The following is a 15,693-nucleotide window of genomic DNA, read 5'->3' as shown; positions in this document are numbered from 1 at the left end:
GCCCATGAAATCAAGGGCATCTGAGACTATGAACCAAACAGTTCCCCTTTACAAGCTGAAAGAGAGAGAAAAAGAGAGAGAGATGGTTTATGAGAGAAAGAATGTGTGAAAGAGAGAGATGGAGGGGGGATTCTCATGTCTAATACTGGCTAAGGAAGTGATTTGTATACAAGGTGTAACTCCAAGAAACCTAACTACATTTGTTTTCTCCTCTCCTCACCAGGCCCGTGGAGAAAATGTTGGGGCTCAATCCTTATGGTTTAAAGGGGGGTAAGTAAATGTGCACCTGAAGTGTCACATTCGGTTTCATACAGGGCCAGATGTGTCACTTGTGCTATGCAGATACACTCAAGACAATGCCACACCTGCAAAGTTAAGTCCATTTAAACACACCTGCATACAACTCAAACAAAGTTCCATTTAGACTTTTTGGCAGATCTTTAAAGGACAAGTTTTGCATTTTTAAAACAAAGTTAACAATACAGTCATGGTATACATTCATTTGTCATGGGAAGTTGTGTCCTCAAGTGATGTATTTTTTAAATAAATAAATAAAAAAATATGATGCTGAGCTTGTTCTTGTGGTTTAAAATGGGGTATATGGGGCACTGGTCCAAAAGTGAAATCAAAAACCTTAAAACGAATGTCTATATTCAAGGCAAGGAAGTTCTTCAGCGTGAAAGCTTATTCCTGCCACTCAAAAAAATTTTATTGCATCACTTCACAAACGTATTGCGTTATTTTGAAATAATTATTGTGTTGTTTTGAAAATATATTACCTGCTGCACTTGACTAGTGATGAGAAGAAATTTTATTGCATATTTTTATGAATAATGAGAAAAAACAATTTACAATATAATAGGCCATAATACTGATTGATGTGAAAATTTAAATGGGAAGAAGAAAAACAAATTTTTAAACTCATGTCATATAATCCACATGTCCATTATTAAGGTGCAAAATTTCTGCATTTTTGCAAAAATACTATTAATACTTACTTCTGGGAAATTCAGAGCTAAAGATCATCAGGAAAGGCACATTCCCTCAATACAGTACATCTGATTTGAAGATAGGATTCTTAATCAATAAATGAGTTGAGAGAGGTGGATTTTTAAATCAAATGCAAATAATAATGTTTTAGCAAAGAATGTACATATTTTGAATATTTTGAGCATATGAATGGATAACATATACAGCATGTGGATTATGTGAGAATTTTTTTTTCTTTTTTTCCTTGGACATTTTTTACAACAGTTGGATAGAATTGGTCACCATTATGCCCCATTATATCATAAACTTCTTTCTTTCATTCTGGATTAAAACATGAGATTAAAAATTTTTCTCTGCTGCTACTACAAACTATATGGGGAAAGTAGCATATAAAAAATATCATTTTTGGATGGAGTATTCCTTTAAACATGTGTGTAGTGTGTAATTAAGTGACAAGACCTGAGCAGACGTTTCAGTCATATACTGTATAGTTAACCCCGTATGTGCTGAGTGCCACATTTAATTTTCCCATTTTAGTGTCACAGAGATCCAGTGATTATTGCAGCAGCACTACGTGTAAAGCAAGAAGCAAACATGGTGGTCCTTTACAGAGCACAACTGTACAGCCAATCAGAAAAGAGTGTGGTGCATGCAAGCCAGTAATAGAAACTTATAGATTAAGTATCTGTTTAGTTTTAATTCAGTTATTTGTTATAGATAATATGAAACAGTGTGATTTGGTGTTCATACATTGTATCTTCAGAGGCTCAGGCTTGTGAAAGAAAAATGAGATGAATATTATTTATTTCACAACATATGAAGGACTAAATGTACTTTGTTAATTGAGAAATATTATTGATACATTTTTTAGGATTCATTGTTAAAACACTTGATTATAACAATCAGTCCACAAATACATGGGGAGAACATGCAAACCCCAAGCAGACTCTGGCATCGTGGGACAGGAATTAATGCGCTGTGCTACCACTCTGCTTATGTTAAAACATCTGTATCTTGATTAAAACTAAATGTACACCTATAATTTTTATTTAGTTCTTGCAACTTGATTGCAAGCTACATGCGTTCTACTTTGATAGCCGTCACAAGGCAACCCAAGCACACACAATACACAATATTATTAGCTGCAGCAGGAAATATTTTTGTAAGATAACACAATTTTTTTTTCTTGATTGGCGTGAATAACAAAGCCATTCATAAGAAGTCCAACTTTGCTCTCACTGTCTGTCTCCCTCTGTGGTAATGTTTCACTCCCACAGGTTTCGTTTTCTTTAGCTCATTTTGTGAATGCTGTAGTTGTTGTTCTTCATAGAGTGATTTGAGCATTTATAATAAGTTTTTCTCAGGACTTAACTAAATAAGCTGTCATTTTATTCTGATTCACACACATCTATACACACTCCCACTCCCACTAATTTGAAATTATGAGTTCACCTAACCTGCATGTCTTTGGTATGTGGAAAATAACCCCACACTGACTCAAGGAGAATGTGCAAATTCCATACAGGCAACAACTGAACACAAGATTCAAACTCAACATGGTAGATCTGTAAGGCAATGACACTAATGACTGCACTGAAGTGCCACCCTACATAAAAGCCACTAATTTATCCAGTATTCAATTTGCTAATAAATTAAATTGACATTGTTCTAAACTATTTTTTTTAATTTTATTTTTACATCCTGGATATGTGCATTTGTGAAATATTTTATTAATAAGGTAATAACGTGCTAAACAGTTTCAGATGTGTGTAGTGTGTAGTTTAGTTTTATTTCACTTCCATATTTAAATAAAAACTCCACCCAGAACAGTTGCAGTGAACAGACAAGTAATTAGGAATGCATCTTTACTTGAGAAAAAATAGCGTCAAGAATGTGTGATAAAATTAATTATTTGCAATATCTTTTTGTTGAGATTTTGACAAGTTCCGCCCTCCTCTCAAACATTTATAACCATGCCCACGGTCCAATCACTTCTCATTTGTGTGAATGCTATTGTAGAGGCACAGTTCCTGTGCTCTCAGCAGGGTCGGAAATAAAAGACAAAGAGTAAAAGACAAAGTAGAGCGTCGTACAGAGGTTCAGAAATGTTGGTGCGGTACACTTGCAGAGGAGGTTAGAGATTATGAAAGTACTAAAATTCAAAAATCTCAAAAAACTGATAGTAAAGATTGCATTAGTGCAAACAAATGGAAATTATTACTCGGTGAAATAACGGAGGAATTATCATATCATAGGTGATATGACATAAGTATGTAGATATTTTTCAGATTTAAACTAAGTCAGAGACTTGTAGATTGTCTAATTTGTGCTGCCATCAGGGAAAAGTAGTGTTTCTTCCTAATGAAGAGGCGTATCCACGAGATATGTTTGGTGAAAGTGAAATCCACATACGCAAGCGGCAGAGACGCAAAGTGGCTGGCGCATAGGAGGTTGGCGAGCAAAGCGAGCAGGGGGCAGAGCCCCCTAGTATATATATATTATTATTTTTTTATTAATTAAAAAATGCATAAACTTAAGAACAAAATTATCCATGACAAATTAATATATATCATGACTGTGAAAAAATAACTTTGACCTGAAAAATACTGAACTTATTCTTTAATTCCATTATGCGCATGGCATTAATATACTCCTGTGATACTGAAATGCTCGTAGCAACATGATGCTCAAGTAGGTCCATGACAGTTGCACATCTGACTAGTCCTGTACTATCTGTGTGTTAGATTACAGCCACAACACTGGAACATCAACAGCTCCAACAACTTTAATGTGCATATATATGTGCAACCATATTACTGGCATACCAGAAAGAGTAGGAAATATAAATTTGTTTTCAAAATGTGTACTCTGCCCCACATGGGTAAACTCACATATGCTTTTGGCTCCTGTTGTTTACATTATTCCCATGGTACCAGTACACAGAACTAAAATAATGCAGGGCAAGTGCCCAAGTACATCCATTACTCTAATATACTTAACTACATTTACAGATTTGATGCCCTTGACTCAAATGTATATTTGTACCCAAGAACACTCACAGATACATCCATGCAATTATTTGGTTCAGAGTGCCTTACTATGCTCTTACAAAATTGTCATGGCTATGTATGTCCAATGAAACTCAGATAAAAATCCCAGTAGATTCAAAGACATCCGGCTACAAAGAAGCACACCATAACATTTTTAGCGAGTTATCTGCAAGGTCAGAATGAACTTCTTCTGCCTCATATATACAAAGGGGCATATAATTCCACATGTTCAAGCGAACTTTGGGTATTGCTGTGCATTTATGTCACTGGTGTCATACATCAGTAGAGGATGGAAGAGCTTTGAAGGGTGTCACTTTAATGTTCAAGGAGTCTTCAGGTATCCAGGTCTGCATTCATCAGTTGTTCTTAAAACTAGACAAAATGCATTCTGCACTATGTGAAATCTCACAAATCCAGTGTAACAAAGGTTCTACTTTGCTTGTTAGTGTCAATGTAAGTTCTGTTGTTCCTTCACATTTTGGGCTTACTGCAGGGTGGAGAAGATGTTGCCTACATGATGTTGTTGCTGTTTCTCTGCAGGCCAGGTGGGGCGCTGTATAGCATAGACAGCATGCCTGACCTTCGAAAGAGGAAAGCGGTGCCTCTAGTTAGAGATTTGGTGAGCACTCTGAATCTGCCCCCCTCTTAATGACCCATTCCTCATAACTCACCTCCTCTCACCCCTTCTGTAAACACCCTCTCTAGTTACTTCTCATTGTATTCTGTACCACCTGTCCTCTCACTTTCTCTTAAACAAAACCCTTCCACTTCTCCCATGACTATTCTCCAAAGCTTTAATGTCCCTGCACTCTCCTTCTCCTAATATTTTCTTTCACATTCTTCAATTGCAAGCCCCTTTTGTTTCTTCTCCTCTCTATTCTTCCTCCTTTATCTCACTCTTTTGTTGGCCATGTCTGTCTCTGAAGCTTTTTCTGGTAACCAGTTCTGTTCTAGTTCTGTTAACAAATTTCTCTCTCCTTTTCTCTCTCTCTGTTTTGCCTTCAGCTCTTTCTGTTTTAATACATTTTGTCTTCTGCTGTTGTTCCTCCATTCAGCACTTTCCTCTACAATACTCTTTCAACTCCTCAAACTTTCTCACTCAACCCTATACTCTATCTTATCTACTCCTCTCCTCCCCCATCCAGTTTCTGTCTGCCTGCTTTTAATTTCCATCGTTCTCCTGTTCATTGTTTTCATTCACTTTCCCCTCCATTCCAGTTCATACTTTTTATGTATTTTTTCCTTTACATTCCATTTCATCTTCTTGCTTCATTCCCATCTCTTTTTCTAAAAGCCTTCCTTCCCTAAATCTCATTTTATAAATGTCTACTTTTCCTCTTACTCCTTCTGATTGACTAATGGATTCTCTTCTTCTATCCTGCCGTTGAGAGGAGGCTCCGGCTGTTCTGCCTTCTGTTGCTTTCTCTTTATCTGTTTGTTGATTGGCTCTTGTAGTTGCCTCTGTTAATATCAATCTCATGTTTTGTTATAGCAGGCTTGTTGATTTGGGTTTTGGATTGTGTCCTTCTCTGTTGGTCTGACTAGGGGAGTGGCTGTTAACGTCTTGCAGAGCATTGACAGCATGCCTGATATTAAACCATGGCACAAATCTCTCCCATTTGTCACTGGCCTGGTGAGCTTACCACAGGCTTAGTAGTTTATTTAAAGAGACAGCACCACATATTGTACCAAATGATACCTTAGCAGTTATGGTCTATAAGAAAAAGAAGAGCAATACTGTAGCATAATGAGTAGCCTGAGACAACTTAATGGCCCACTCCAGATTTCAATTTGAAAACTGCCATATTATTTACTGTACAGTTGTGGGGAAGGGGTCTCTGCAATCTGAGCACATTATTCATTGCCTATCCTAGGCAAACGTTTTGCTTTGTTCTGAAAATGACATCAAAGAATGAGAAAATTATCATAGGCTGAGCTTTCCACTAATCCAGATAATTGAATGGGCATCCTTAATTAGTAATTGTTAATGCCACATAAAGTATTCTAGAAATATATTTTAACAGTTGTCTTTGTTACCACTTTTATTAGTCAGGGTGCTGTCTCTTTAAGGGAGCTCATCAAAGGGCACAACCCAGTCCACAATGTAACTGCTTCCAGAAAGTTTGATTTCACAGTGGTCAAAATCTACAATGTGAAAGATTATTACAATAGATTATGACTGAATTAAAACACTATTGCCTATCATTGAGGGTGGGCCTACTGGAGGAAATCAAATGAGTTGATGCATGTTGCTTATTAGGCTGTTTGCGAGAGGCAATGCATGGGGAAGAAGGAATGCAAGGGCAAGTAAGTGCTGCTGTGGAAAAGAAAAGAAAAGAAAAGAAAAGATAACTTTCACATGTTCCTCTTAATATTGACAGGTCCAGATTCAGCAGCCTTTTGTTATCCTCCTCCTCCACCTCTCCTAAAATTCCTATGCTTTGTTTGCTGTTGCTTTGCTTTCTGTAGTTTGCATTGTGTACACCTTGTGTTCAATATATTGCTGACCTTAGATAGGTCTGGCCTCTTCAAACAGCAAGAAAAAAAGTAAGACTCTAGTCTACAATTGTAGCCCTAGAACATAAGAAAAAGAAGTAATTTGATAAGCGAGAAGAAACCATTCAATCCATCAAGCTTGTTTGTTTAGCTAATTGCTAAGCTGTCCCAATATTTCTTCTGGACACTTCTTAAAGGTTGTCAAGGTTTCTGCTTCAACTACATGTCTTAGTAGTTTGTTATAGATTCCCACAATTCTTCAATCCTAAACGCACTTCCCCTTAATATCTGCTAATGTCCCAGAATACCTGATTCAACATTAATTTAAAAGAATTCTGTTGGATCTACTTTAGAGTGCATTTGATACTTCTGTAGACCTGGATTAGATCCCCATACAGTCTCTTCTGCTCAAGAATGAGTTTTAATTCACTGTGTTTGACAGAGTACGATATGTCCTTAAGTCCTGGAATGCACTTGGTTGCTCTCCTCTGCACAACTTCAAGTGCTGCTGTCTTTCTTGTAGTGTTGTGACCAGAATTTCACACAATACTTCAGATGCAATCTTACTAGTGCATTACATAGCCCAGGGGTGGGCAATGTCTGTCCTGGAGAGCCACAGTGGTGGCAGGTTTTTGTTCCAACCCAGCTAATGAGAGGTCCCTTATTGCTGATGAAACACTTATTGCTCAAGTGACATTTTGATGCTTCATTTTAGTGGCCTCATTTGCTAAGGTTCCCCACCCTTAATTGCTTATTTCAATCATAAACAACTGCATTCACTGTTTTAATGGCTTCTTATTAGCAATAAGATGTAAATGTCAAAGCAGTCAGCAGTTCACCATCTAGCTTGTTTCGATTTACATCTCTGTGTGTTCATCATGCACTGTTTAATTTATTAAAACACTTAGTACAAAAATGTGACAGGCTTGAAATCATTTTGATGATATCCTTGGGAAGGAAAACATCTACGATATAAGAACCTTACATTGCAGACTAACAAGCCATAAAATTAAATAAGGTCTGAAACTGGAAAGGATTGGTTTCTAATTAAGCAGTTGGGTTGAGATGAAAACCTGTAGCCACTGCGGCTCTCCAGGACCAGCATTGCTCACCCTGACATAGTCTAAACATAAAATCCATTGATATATATTCAGCTGTTTTTATGATACAGCCTAACACTTTATTTGCCTCTTTAATAGCTTCAAGTGCACTGCTTAGATAATGAAAATGTTGTTGTCAACATAAACCTCTAAGTCCATTTTGGAGGTTGCTCCCTGTAAGACACTGTTTTCCACCTTGTATTTATAAGTGACATTCCTTTTGCCCATGTGTTATACTTTGCACTTTATTACATTAAAGTGCACTTTTTAAAGCATTCACACAGTTCTGAAGCTTGTCCAAGTCTTCTTGAATTGTTTTTGCTGACTATTCATTGTCTGCAATTCCTCCAATTTTAGTGTAGTCTGTGAATTTCACAAGTTTACTCACTATACTGAAATCTATGTCATTAATATAAATCAAAAAAAGTAACGGTCCCATGACAGACCCCCGACAGACTCTGCTGATGACTTCACTCTATGTGGGGCATTGTTCTTTTATCGTTCCCTCAAAAAACAACAAAATAACGCCCTGGCAAAATGTTAAGCCACAGGAGAAATCTGTTCCCAATGCAGAGTTTCTTGTCTAAATGGTTGATTCTCAAAGTCATGCAAGGTTGCATGGACCCTAAGACATTCTGTTTGAGGGGAAAACCACACCTTAATCTAACCCATTCCCTAAGGCTTTTCACGCTGACTTTATGTGAATTTTCCTTTTAGGCACAACATGAGTTTGAAGTAGACTACATTTTACAGAGATAAGTCCTTCAGATGTAGGTGTCAAATCTCACCAAACTGAAAAAATGAAGACATTTTCACTCAGTCTATCTACACAAAACATTATTAAGAAAAAAACAATGAATATGCTAGGGGCAAGGTATAGACCTATGTGCCACCAGTCTAAGGCCAGCAAGCTGTTTGGTTTTCTCCGGTTTGCTCCCATGGCAGAGAATTTGCAGTCTTGTCACTAGCCCCTGCCCTTTGGCTGCAAATCATGCTCTTTATTTTCCTCTTGAATTATGGATTGAAGTACCTCTAAGATTCCATCAGCTAACAAATGTCTTTTTCCCTCCAATAATGGCGCTGTTTCCCCAGGCTATGGTGAGTAAATATTCCTTTTTTCTACATGATGGGGTATATTGTTCTCATTTTACCTGTTGTGAAATCTCCTCCAACTTAATCATTACTGTTTTACTTTTCCAGACTCTGGTTAATTCTCGAAAAGTAGGGATCCCCTCAGCACTTGCTTCTAGCACTCTGAACAATGAGGAGCTGGTAAGAGCCTCCCATCCAAAATATTCGTGTGGTTGTGCCTGTATAATGTGTATCTTCACTATCTGGTCACTGACTGAGTCTTCCGCCTTGGCGACTGCCCTTCTTTGCAGAAGAATCATGTGTACCGAAAAACACTGCAGGCCCTCATCTACCCCATCTCCTCCACAACACCCCACAACTTTGAGGTGTGGACAGCCACCACGCCTACCTACTGCTATGAGTGTGAAGGACTGCTGTGGGGCATTGCACGCCAGGGTATGCGTTGCACAGAATGTGGAGTGAAATGTCATGAAAAGTGCCAGGACCTGCTGAATGCTGACTGTCTTCAAAGTGAGTAGAAGTCTTCAATAGCTTTAGTCATATACCATACACCACTCTCTCATTATACAGAACTTTCCTGTTTTTCTAGCTCATCTAATTATTATATTACTCATTTTCTCTTATACCACTCATTGCATCTATGCATTGCATTCCTGCAGGAGCTGCTGAGAAGAGCTCCAAACATGGTGCTGAAGACAGGACACAAAATATCATCCAGGTTCTTAAAGATCGGATGAAAATACGAGAAAGGAATAAGCCAGAGATCTTTGAGCTTATTCAAGAGGTTTTTGGTGTAGTTAAGGGTCCCCATGCCCAACAAATGAAACAGATCAAACAAAGTGTGCTTGATGGAACATCCAAGTGGTCAGCTAAGATCAGTATCACAGGTAATAATACATGTGTTTTGGAGTGTCAATAACTGATTTGTCTTGAAAATATATTCTGATTGTGTGTGTGTCTTTCTCTCTCTTAACAAATGAATAAGTGGTCTGTGCTCAAGGTCTTCAAGCCAAGGATAAGACAGGCTCTAGTGATCCATATGTCACCGTTCAGGTTGGCAAAACCAAGAAGAGGACAAAGACCATATATGGAAACCTGAACCCCGTTTGGGAAGAGAATTTCCACTTGTGAGTGAATCCAATACCCCTCTTGCATGCTAGTCCTTCATTAGGGTTATCTGGTCTTCCTTCTGCCCTAGCATGGACTGAGGGAGGGTAAGTGGACAGCAATATATAATTGTTAATGTGAATCTATTCTCACAAATCTGACCCTTGCTTACTCTATATGCAGTGAGTGCCACAACTCCTCGGACAGGATTAAGGTTAGAGTCTGGGATGAAGATGATGACATTAAATCCCGGGTCAAACAGAGGTTTAAGCGCGAGTCTGATGATTTCCTGGGTCAGACAATCATTGAAGTTCGAACACTGAGTGGAGAGATGGATGTGTGGTACAATTTGGGTGAGCTCTGTTATCAATTGAATATCCTCTTTGATACTTATCCAATGTTTCTTGTCCATAATGCTATCTCATGTTATCTTGTCCCATGGCACAAATTATATTCTTTGCTTTATATGCCATGATTCTCCAATATGACCTCTGATTTTTATCTCAGCTCATGATTCTCATTGTTCATTGTGTCTTCCTCATTGCCTCCTATCCTGTGATTCTCTGTGTCCCATATATTATGTTCTTCTCTGTTTTTAAAAACTCTTCTCCTTATCCAATTTTACTTTATACTACTTTTTACTTACACCATTCTCTCTTGACTGGAATGGTGTTCATCTTAAGAGTAACTTTAAAATGGCAATATGTAAGATAAAAGAGAAGTACACTGATTAGACTAATATCCTTGTTTATTTAGTTTCTCCTAAATCATTTATCTTGTGATTTATCTTTGATTCTAAACAGACAAGCGTACAGACAAGTCTGCTGTGTCTGGAGCAATTCGGCTGCAAATAAGTGTGGAGATCAAGGGCGAGGAAAAGGTGGCACCCTACCACGTACAGTACACTTGTCTGCACGAGGCAAGTTTAATGGCACAGTGATATTGGGCATGGGTCTTAAGGAAATATCAACTTCGTAGTTTTAATCAATCATCTCCCCCACAGAACCTGTTCCATTATGTGACAGATGTTCAAAACAGTGGTGTGGTCAAAATCCCTGATGCCAAGGGGGATGATGCCTGGAAGGTCTACTTTGAAGAAACAGCACAAGAAATTGTAGACGAGTTTGCCATGCGCTATGGTGTGGAGTCCATTTACCAGGCAATGACGTAAGTGTAACCATCTGATAATTGCAAAATAATAGTACTGTATTTTGAGAATATTCAGTACAGTGCTTTTGTGAGTTGATGTTTGTTTAAGAAGATGTATGTGTTGTATTGATTGCCAACTATAAAGTATCTCAATATGACTGAGTATCGATATTTGAGTCATTGTATATATATATATATATATATATATATATATATATATATATATATATATATATATATATATATATATATATATATATATATATATATATATACAGTATATATATCTACTCTTGGTAGAGAATAATGGTTTAAATTAGAATGGAACTCTTTATTTTTAAACATAAGGGAAGAAGCCCATCATAATTAAATAGGTGAAAAACTACATGTGGCAAGAGAATCACCATCTTATAAATTTTACATTTAATCCCACCTCCCAGGCATTTTGCTTGCCTCTCCTCCAAGTACATGTGTCCGGGTGTCCCTGCAGTGATGAGCACTTTGCTTGCCAACATTAATGCCTACTATGCTCACACCACCGCTTCCACCAATGTTTCTGCTTCAGACCGCTTCTCAGCCTCAAATTTTGGGGTGAGTCTTTTTAAGTGCTTAGCCTCACTTAAAAAGGGCTTAGGTGCAAGAAACTAAGCCCTGTTTGGTTTATCTAGTAGTAACCATTTGAATCTTTTTATTATTTCCCCCTGCAGAAAGAAAGGTTTGTGAAACTTCTGGACCAGCTACACAACTCCCTGAGGATTGACCTTTCTACATACAGAGTGAGGATTACACCATACTATACACATATCAGGAACTTCAATATTTAATACTGTAATATGTAAATACAGTGGTACCTCATATACGCCCTTAATCTGTTCCAGATCCTTTGACTTATACCAAACAGGACGTATACCAAACAAATTTTTTCCATAAGAAATAAAGGGAAAATGATTAATCCGTTCCCATGAAAAAAAATCCTATTGTTATTGGCATATTATACATTGATGGGGTTGTATAAAATAGTTTAAACACTGCTTAATAATAAAATACATAAATACAAAAGCAATTAGATGAAATAAATGAAAATTTAACCTCAATTTACTTTTTAATAACGTCTTTGTTTTTCACAATCATAGATACCATCATTCTCGGCATACGGTAGGCAGCAGCCATGTCCCAGATATGCATGCCAGCTTCATACTTTTCAACAATCAATTCAAATTTAAATGAAAAACACAAAATCACGTGAAAATTCACAGAGAGTTATAGCACTGGTTGTTCACTGAATGCTAGCAACTGATGTACTGACGCTCGTGGCAGTCGTGGCTTTGTCTCGAGAGAGGTAAACAAGGGAAGCACACAAGTCGTATTCCAAACAGAGGTCGTATACCAAGCCATATTTTTAATGTCCAAACAGGACGTATACCAAGTTGGACATTCCAAAACGGACGTATACTGAGGTACCACTGTAGTACTATTTTATAATAAGTAAATCATAACCAATTGTATAAAAAAATCATAAGCCATTTACTGAAATAATATCCTGAGAGAAATAAGCATAAACATAGAAAATAAATCTTCCATATCTGCATGATTTAATACCAGCCTATTGCACTCTCTATTCTAAAGACATAGATTTCTTCTCTTGACATTTTAGGCTATATATTTTCAAAATGGTTTGTCATGTGGTGGGTGTGGTGACACTCTGTACCAGTGCATGCTCCCAACTCTATAAAAGCGTTGGTTGGCCTGCTGGTGGTCTTTCTGAACATTTCCTTTATGGATGCAGATAATTTTGGTTTTCTCCAGTGCTAATGTCAGCTTGGAGTTTTTGTTTCACCCATTTGTGTGGCAGGAAGTCAATGGACTTAGTCAAGTGCTGTTTTGTAATTGCAACTTATTATGTAAAATGTTCTTTACATATTCATTCTTAATTTTGCATTAAGTAGTTTGTTTGATGCAGTGGGCCATTTAATAACAAGGAAAGTGGCATAAGAAATTAAGTACTGGGTTTAGGGGTGGCTTTTTAAAAGGTCAAATAGAGAAGCTTCCCTATCTCAGAATTGTCATGCCTAGAGAAGGAGAATAAAGCAAACTCTTCCTTTCTCTCAAGTCATATGTCTCCTTACCTACAGAACAACTTCCCTGCCAGTAGCCCTGAACGTCTACAAGACTTGAAATCAACAGTGGACCTACTCACCAGCATTACATTTTTTAGAATGAAGGTCAGATGGCATCAAGTGACTGAAACCTTTGTACTTCATGTTTCCTCTTACAGCATTGCAAGTTTTTCTCTTTAACATTTCTACCTTTCAGGTGCAAGAGCTGCAAAGCCCACCCAGGGCCAGTCAGGTTGTAAAGGACTGTGTGAAAGCATGCCTGAACTCCACTTATGAATATATTTTTAACAACTGCCATGAGTTGTACAGTCGGGAATATCAGACTGACCCAGTAAGTATGAACTTTCTACATTGGGTTTACACTAGGGCACCAAGCAGCTGAAGACACTGCATATTCTTTAATGTTTTTGCAGGCTAAGAAGGGTGAGCTACCACCAGAAGAGCAGGGACCCAGTATCAAAAACCTTGACTTCTGGTCCAAACTCATCACACTTATTGTGTCCATCATCGAGGAGGACAAGAACTCTTACACACCATGTCTTAACCAGTTAGTGAAACTCTGTCCATGTAGAGTGACATTTTCTAAACACCTCTACCCTAGTTAAATTGCTTGTTCTCTACAGGTTCCCGCAGGAGTTGAATGTGGGTAAGATCAGCGCAGAAGTCATGTGGAATCTGTTTGCTCAGGACATGAAGTATGCCATGGAAGGTGATTGCAGAAAACAGTTTATTCATCATTCATAAAATTCTCCATCTTATCAGAGAGCCTGCTGCTCTTTGTTTCAAAAGGTGGAAGGGTGATCATATACTGTACTTGAGATAATTTAATTCATACCTGATTCAAAAAGAAGATTAGTCACATCTAAAAGAGGAGATTTAGGTTAGAGGACTGAGGCATGAAACTCTGGGTGTGTTGCAGACCTTTCAAACCAAGAGTAAAACTGTTAATCAACTTTATAATGGTATTACAGAAGTTAGGTTTGAGGAGAAATACCAAAAGTAAAGATTAAGATACAGTACAGTACAAGAACTAAAGTTCAGAAATGTAATCCATGACAACTCATTAACAACAACAACATTTATTTATATAGCACATTTTCATACAAAAAGTAGCTCAAAGTGTTTTACATAATGAAGAATAGAAAAATAAAAGACACAGTAAGAAAATAAAAAAGTCAACAGTAATTAACATAGAATAAGAGGAAGGTCCAATGGCCAGGGTGGACAGAAAAAACAAACAAACAAAAATAAAAACTCCAGATGGCTGGAGAAAAAAATAAAATCTGTAGGGATTCCAGACCATTAGACTGCCCAGTCCCCTCTGGGCATTCTGTGAAGGCAGTATGTCTAAGCTTAATATTTTCTTTTTATGTACACAAAGTCCAGAATAAAGAAATTATAGAACCACTGTTATGCAATGATCATAATATAATAAGTTTCACATAATTTAGATAGAGAAAAGTAAGACAGAATTAAGCTGCAGAAAATAAAACAGGTAATGTAATTTCATAAAGCTGAACTTTTTACAAATGCAACAAAACTTTGAAGGAAGAAGTGGAGTAATTTATGTACATTACTTCATACAATGCACAATTTTATGCAAAAAATAAAAGCATTAGGAAATCTAACAGATATTCTTAGTGGATTATTAAATGAATTGGAAAGCACCACTGTAGAAAAAGTGTTCTAATACATTTTAACTAAATTAAAACTTTTTTTTTTTCATGGTGAAATTTACCAGTCGATCTACGTTCCTACCCTCACCTATGGTCATGAGTTGTGGGTAGTGACCGAAAGAACGAGATCGCGAAAACAAGTGGCTGAAATGAGTTTCCTCCGCAGGGTGTCTGGACTTTCCCTTAAAGATAGGGTGAGAAGCTCAGTCATCCGGGAGGGGCTCAGAGAAGAGTCGCTGCTCCTCCGCATCGAGAGGAGTCAGATTAGGTGGCTCGGGCATCTGATCAGGATGCCTCCTGGACGCCTCCCTGGTGAGGTGTTCCGGGCACGTCTAACCGGGAGGAGGCTCCGGGGAAGACCCAGGACACGCTGGACGGACTATGTCTCCCGGCTGGCCTGGGAACGCCTCGGGATTCTCCCGGTAGAGCTGGAAGAAGTGGCCGGGGAGGGGGAAGTCTGGGCTTCTTTGCTTAAGCTGCTGCCCCTGCGACCCGACCTCGGATAAGCGGAAGAGGATGGATGGATGGATACAAAACTGCTAGCTGTAGCAATTATGAGCACATGAGAGTACTTGTTATGAATGGGTTCATTATTGTTTTTCTATGCATTTTGTGAATCAGTTTTTTACATTGTGGTTTCTTAAGCCCTTGATTCTGAATCTTCTATTAGTTTTTTTATTTAGTTTTATAGTAATTAATTATTTTTTTACCTATTTGACACCACTTTGGTCATTTTCAATCATTGCTATTTTGTCTTCTCATTGATAGTGCAGCTCTCATGTTGTTAGGGGCTTCTTCTCAATGGTAGTGACTTACATTAACAATGTGGTGAGTTTAAAATTTCACCTATAAAATAATTTCCCTATTAGAGTTTATAGATTCCAAAAACACTTTTTGACGCTCAATTTTGTGATTT

General features: G+C 37.7%; 1 protein-coding gene across 11 annotated transcripts in view; it reads left to right on the top strand.

Moving 5' to 3' along the window:
• The window catches only part of unc13a (unc-13 homolog A (C. elegans)), a 70,027-nt gene that overhangs the window by 20,276 nt on the left and 34,058 nt on the right, over nucleotides 1–15,693 (top strand). For all 11 annotated transcript variants that reach the window (XM_039766955.1, XM_039766954.1, XM_039766952.1 and 8 more), the window contains 16 exons: nucleotides 224–270; nucleotides 4,581–4,659; nucleotides 8,729–8,734; nucleotides 8,837–8,908; nucleotides 9,019–9,238; nucleotides 9,388–9,615; nucleotides 9,714–9,855; nucleotides 10,019–10,188; nucleotides 10,639–10,754; nucleotides 10,839–11,002; nucleotides 11,425–11,575; nucleotides 11,692–11,760; nucleotides 13,117–13,206; nucleotides 13,298–13,432; nucleotides 13,515–13,648; nucleotides 13,725–13,810. In XM_039766955.1, coding sequence (XP_039622889.1) covers nucleotides 224–270; nucleotides 4,581–4,659; nucleotides 8,729–8,734; nucleotides 8,837–8,908; nucleotides 9,019–9,238; nucleotides 9,388–9,615; nucleotides 9,714–9,855; nucleotides 10,019–10,188; nucleotides 10,639–10,754; nucleotides 10,839–11,002; nucleotides 11,425–11,575; nucleotides 11,692–11,760; nucleotides 13,117–13,206; nucleotides 13,298–13,432; nucleotides 13,515–13,648; nucleotides 13,725–13,810 — 1,909 coding nt within the window. The remainder of the gene's footprint in view (nucleotides 1–223; nucleotides 271–4,580; nucleotides 4,660–8,728; nucleotides 8,735–8,836; nucleotides 8,909–9,018; nucleotides 9,239–9,387; nucleotides 9,616–9,713; nucleotides 9,856–10,018; nucleotides 10,189–10,638; nucleotides 10,755–10,838; nucleotides 11,003–11,424; nucleotides 11,576–11,691; nucleotides 11,761–13,116; nucleotides 13,207–13,297; nucleotides 13,433–13,514; nucleotides 13,649–13,724; nucleotides 13,811–15,693) is intronic.

Source organism: Polypterus senegalus, chromosome 10 (genome assembly GCF_016835505.1).
Source record: "Polypterus senegalus isolate Bchr_013 chromosome 10, ASM1683550v1, whole genome shotgun sequence".
Lineage (NCBI taxonomy): Eukaryota > Metazoa > Chordata > Cladistia > Polypteriformes > Polypteridae > Polypterus > Polypterus senegalus.
Note: the sequence above shows the minus strand (reverse complement) of the source record. Positions and strands in the feature narration are given on the sequence as shown.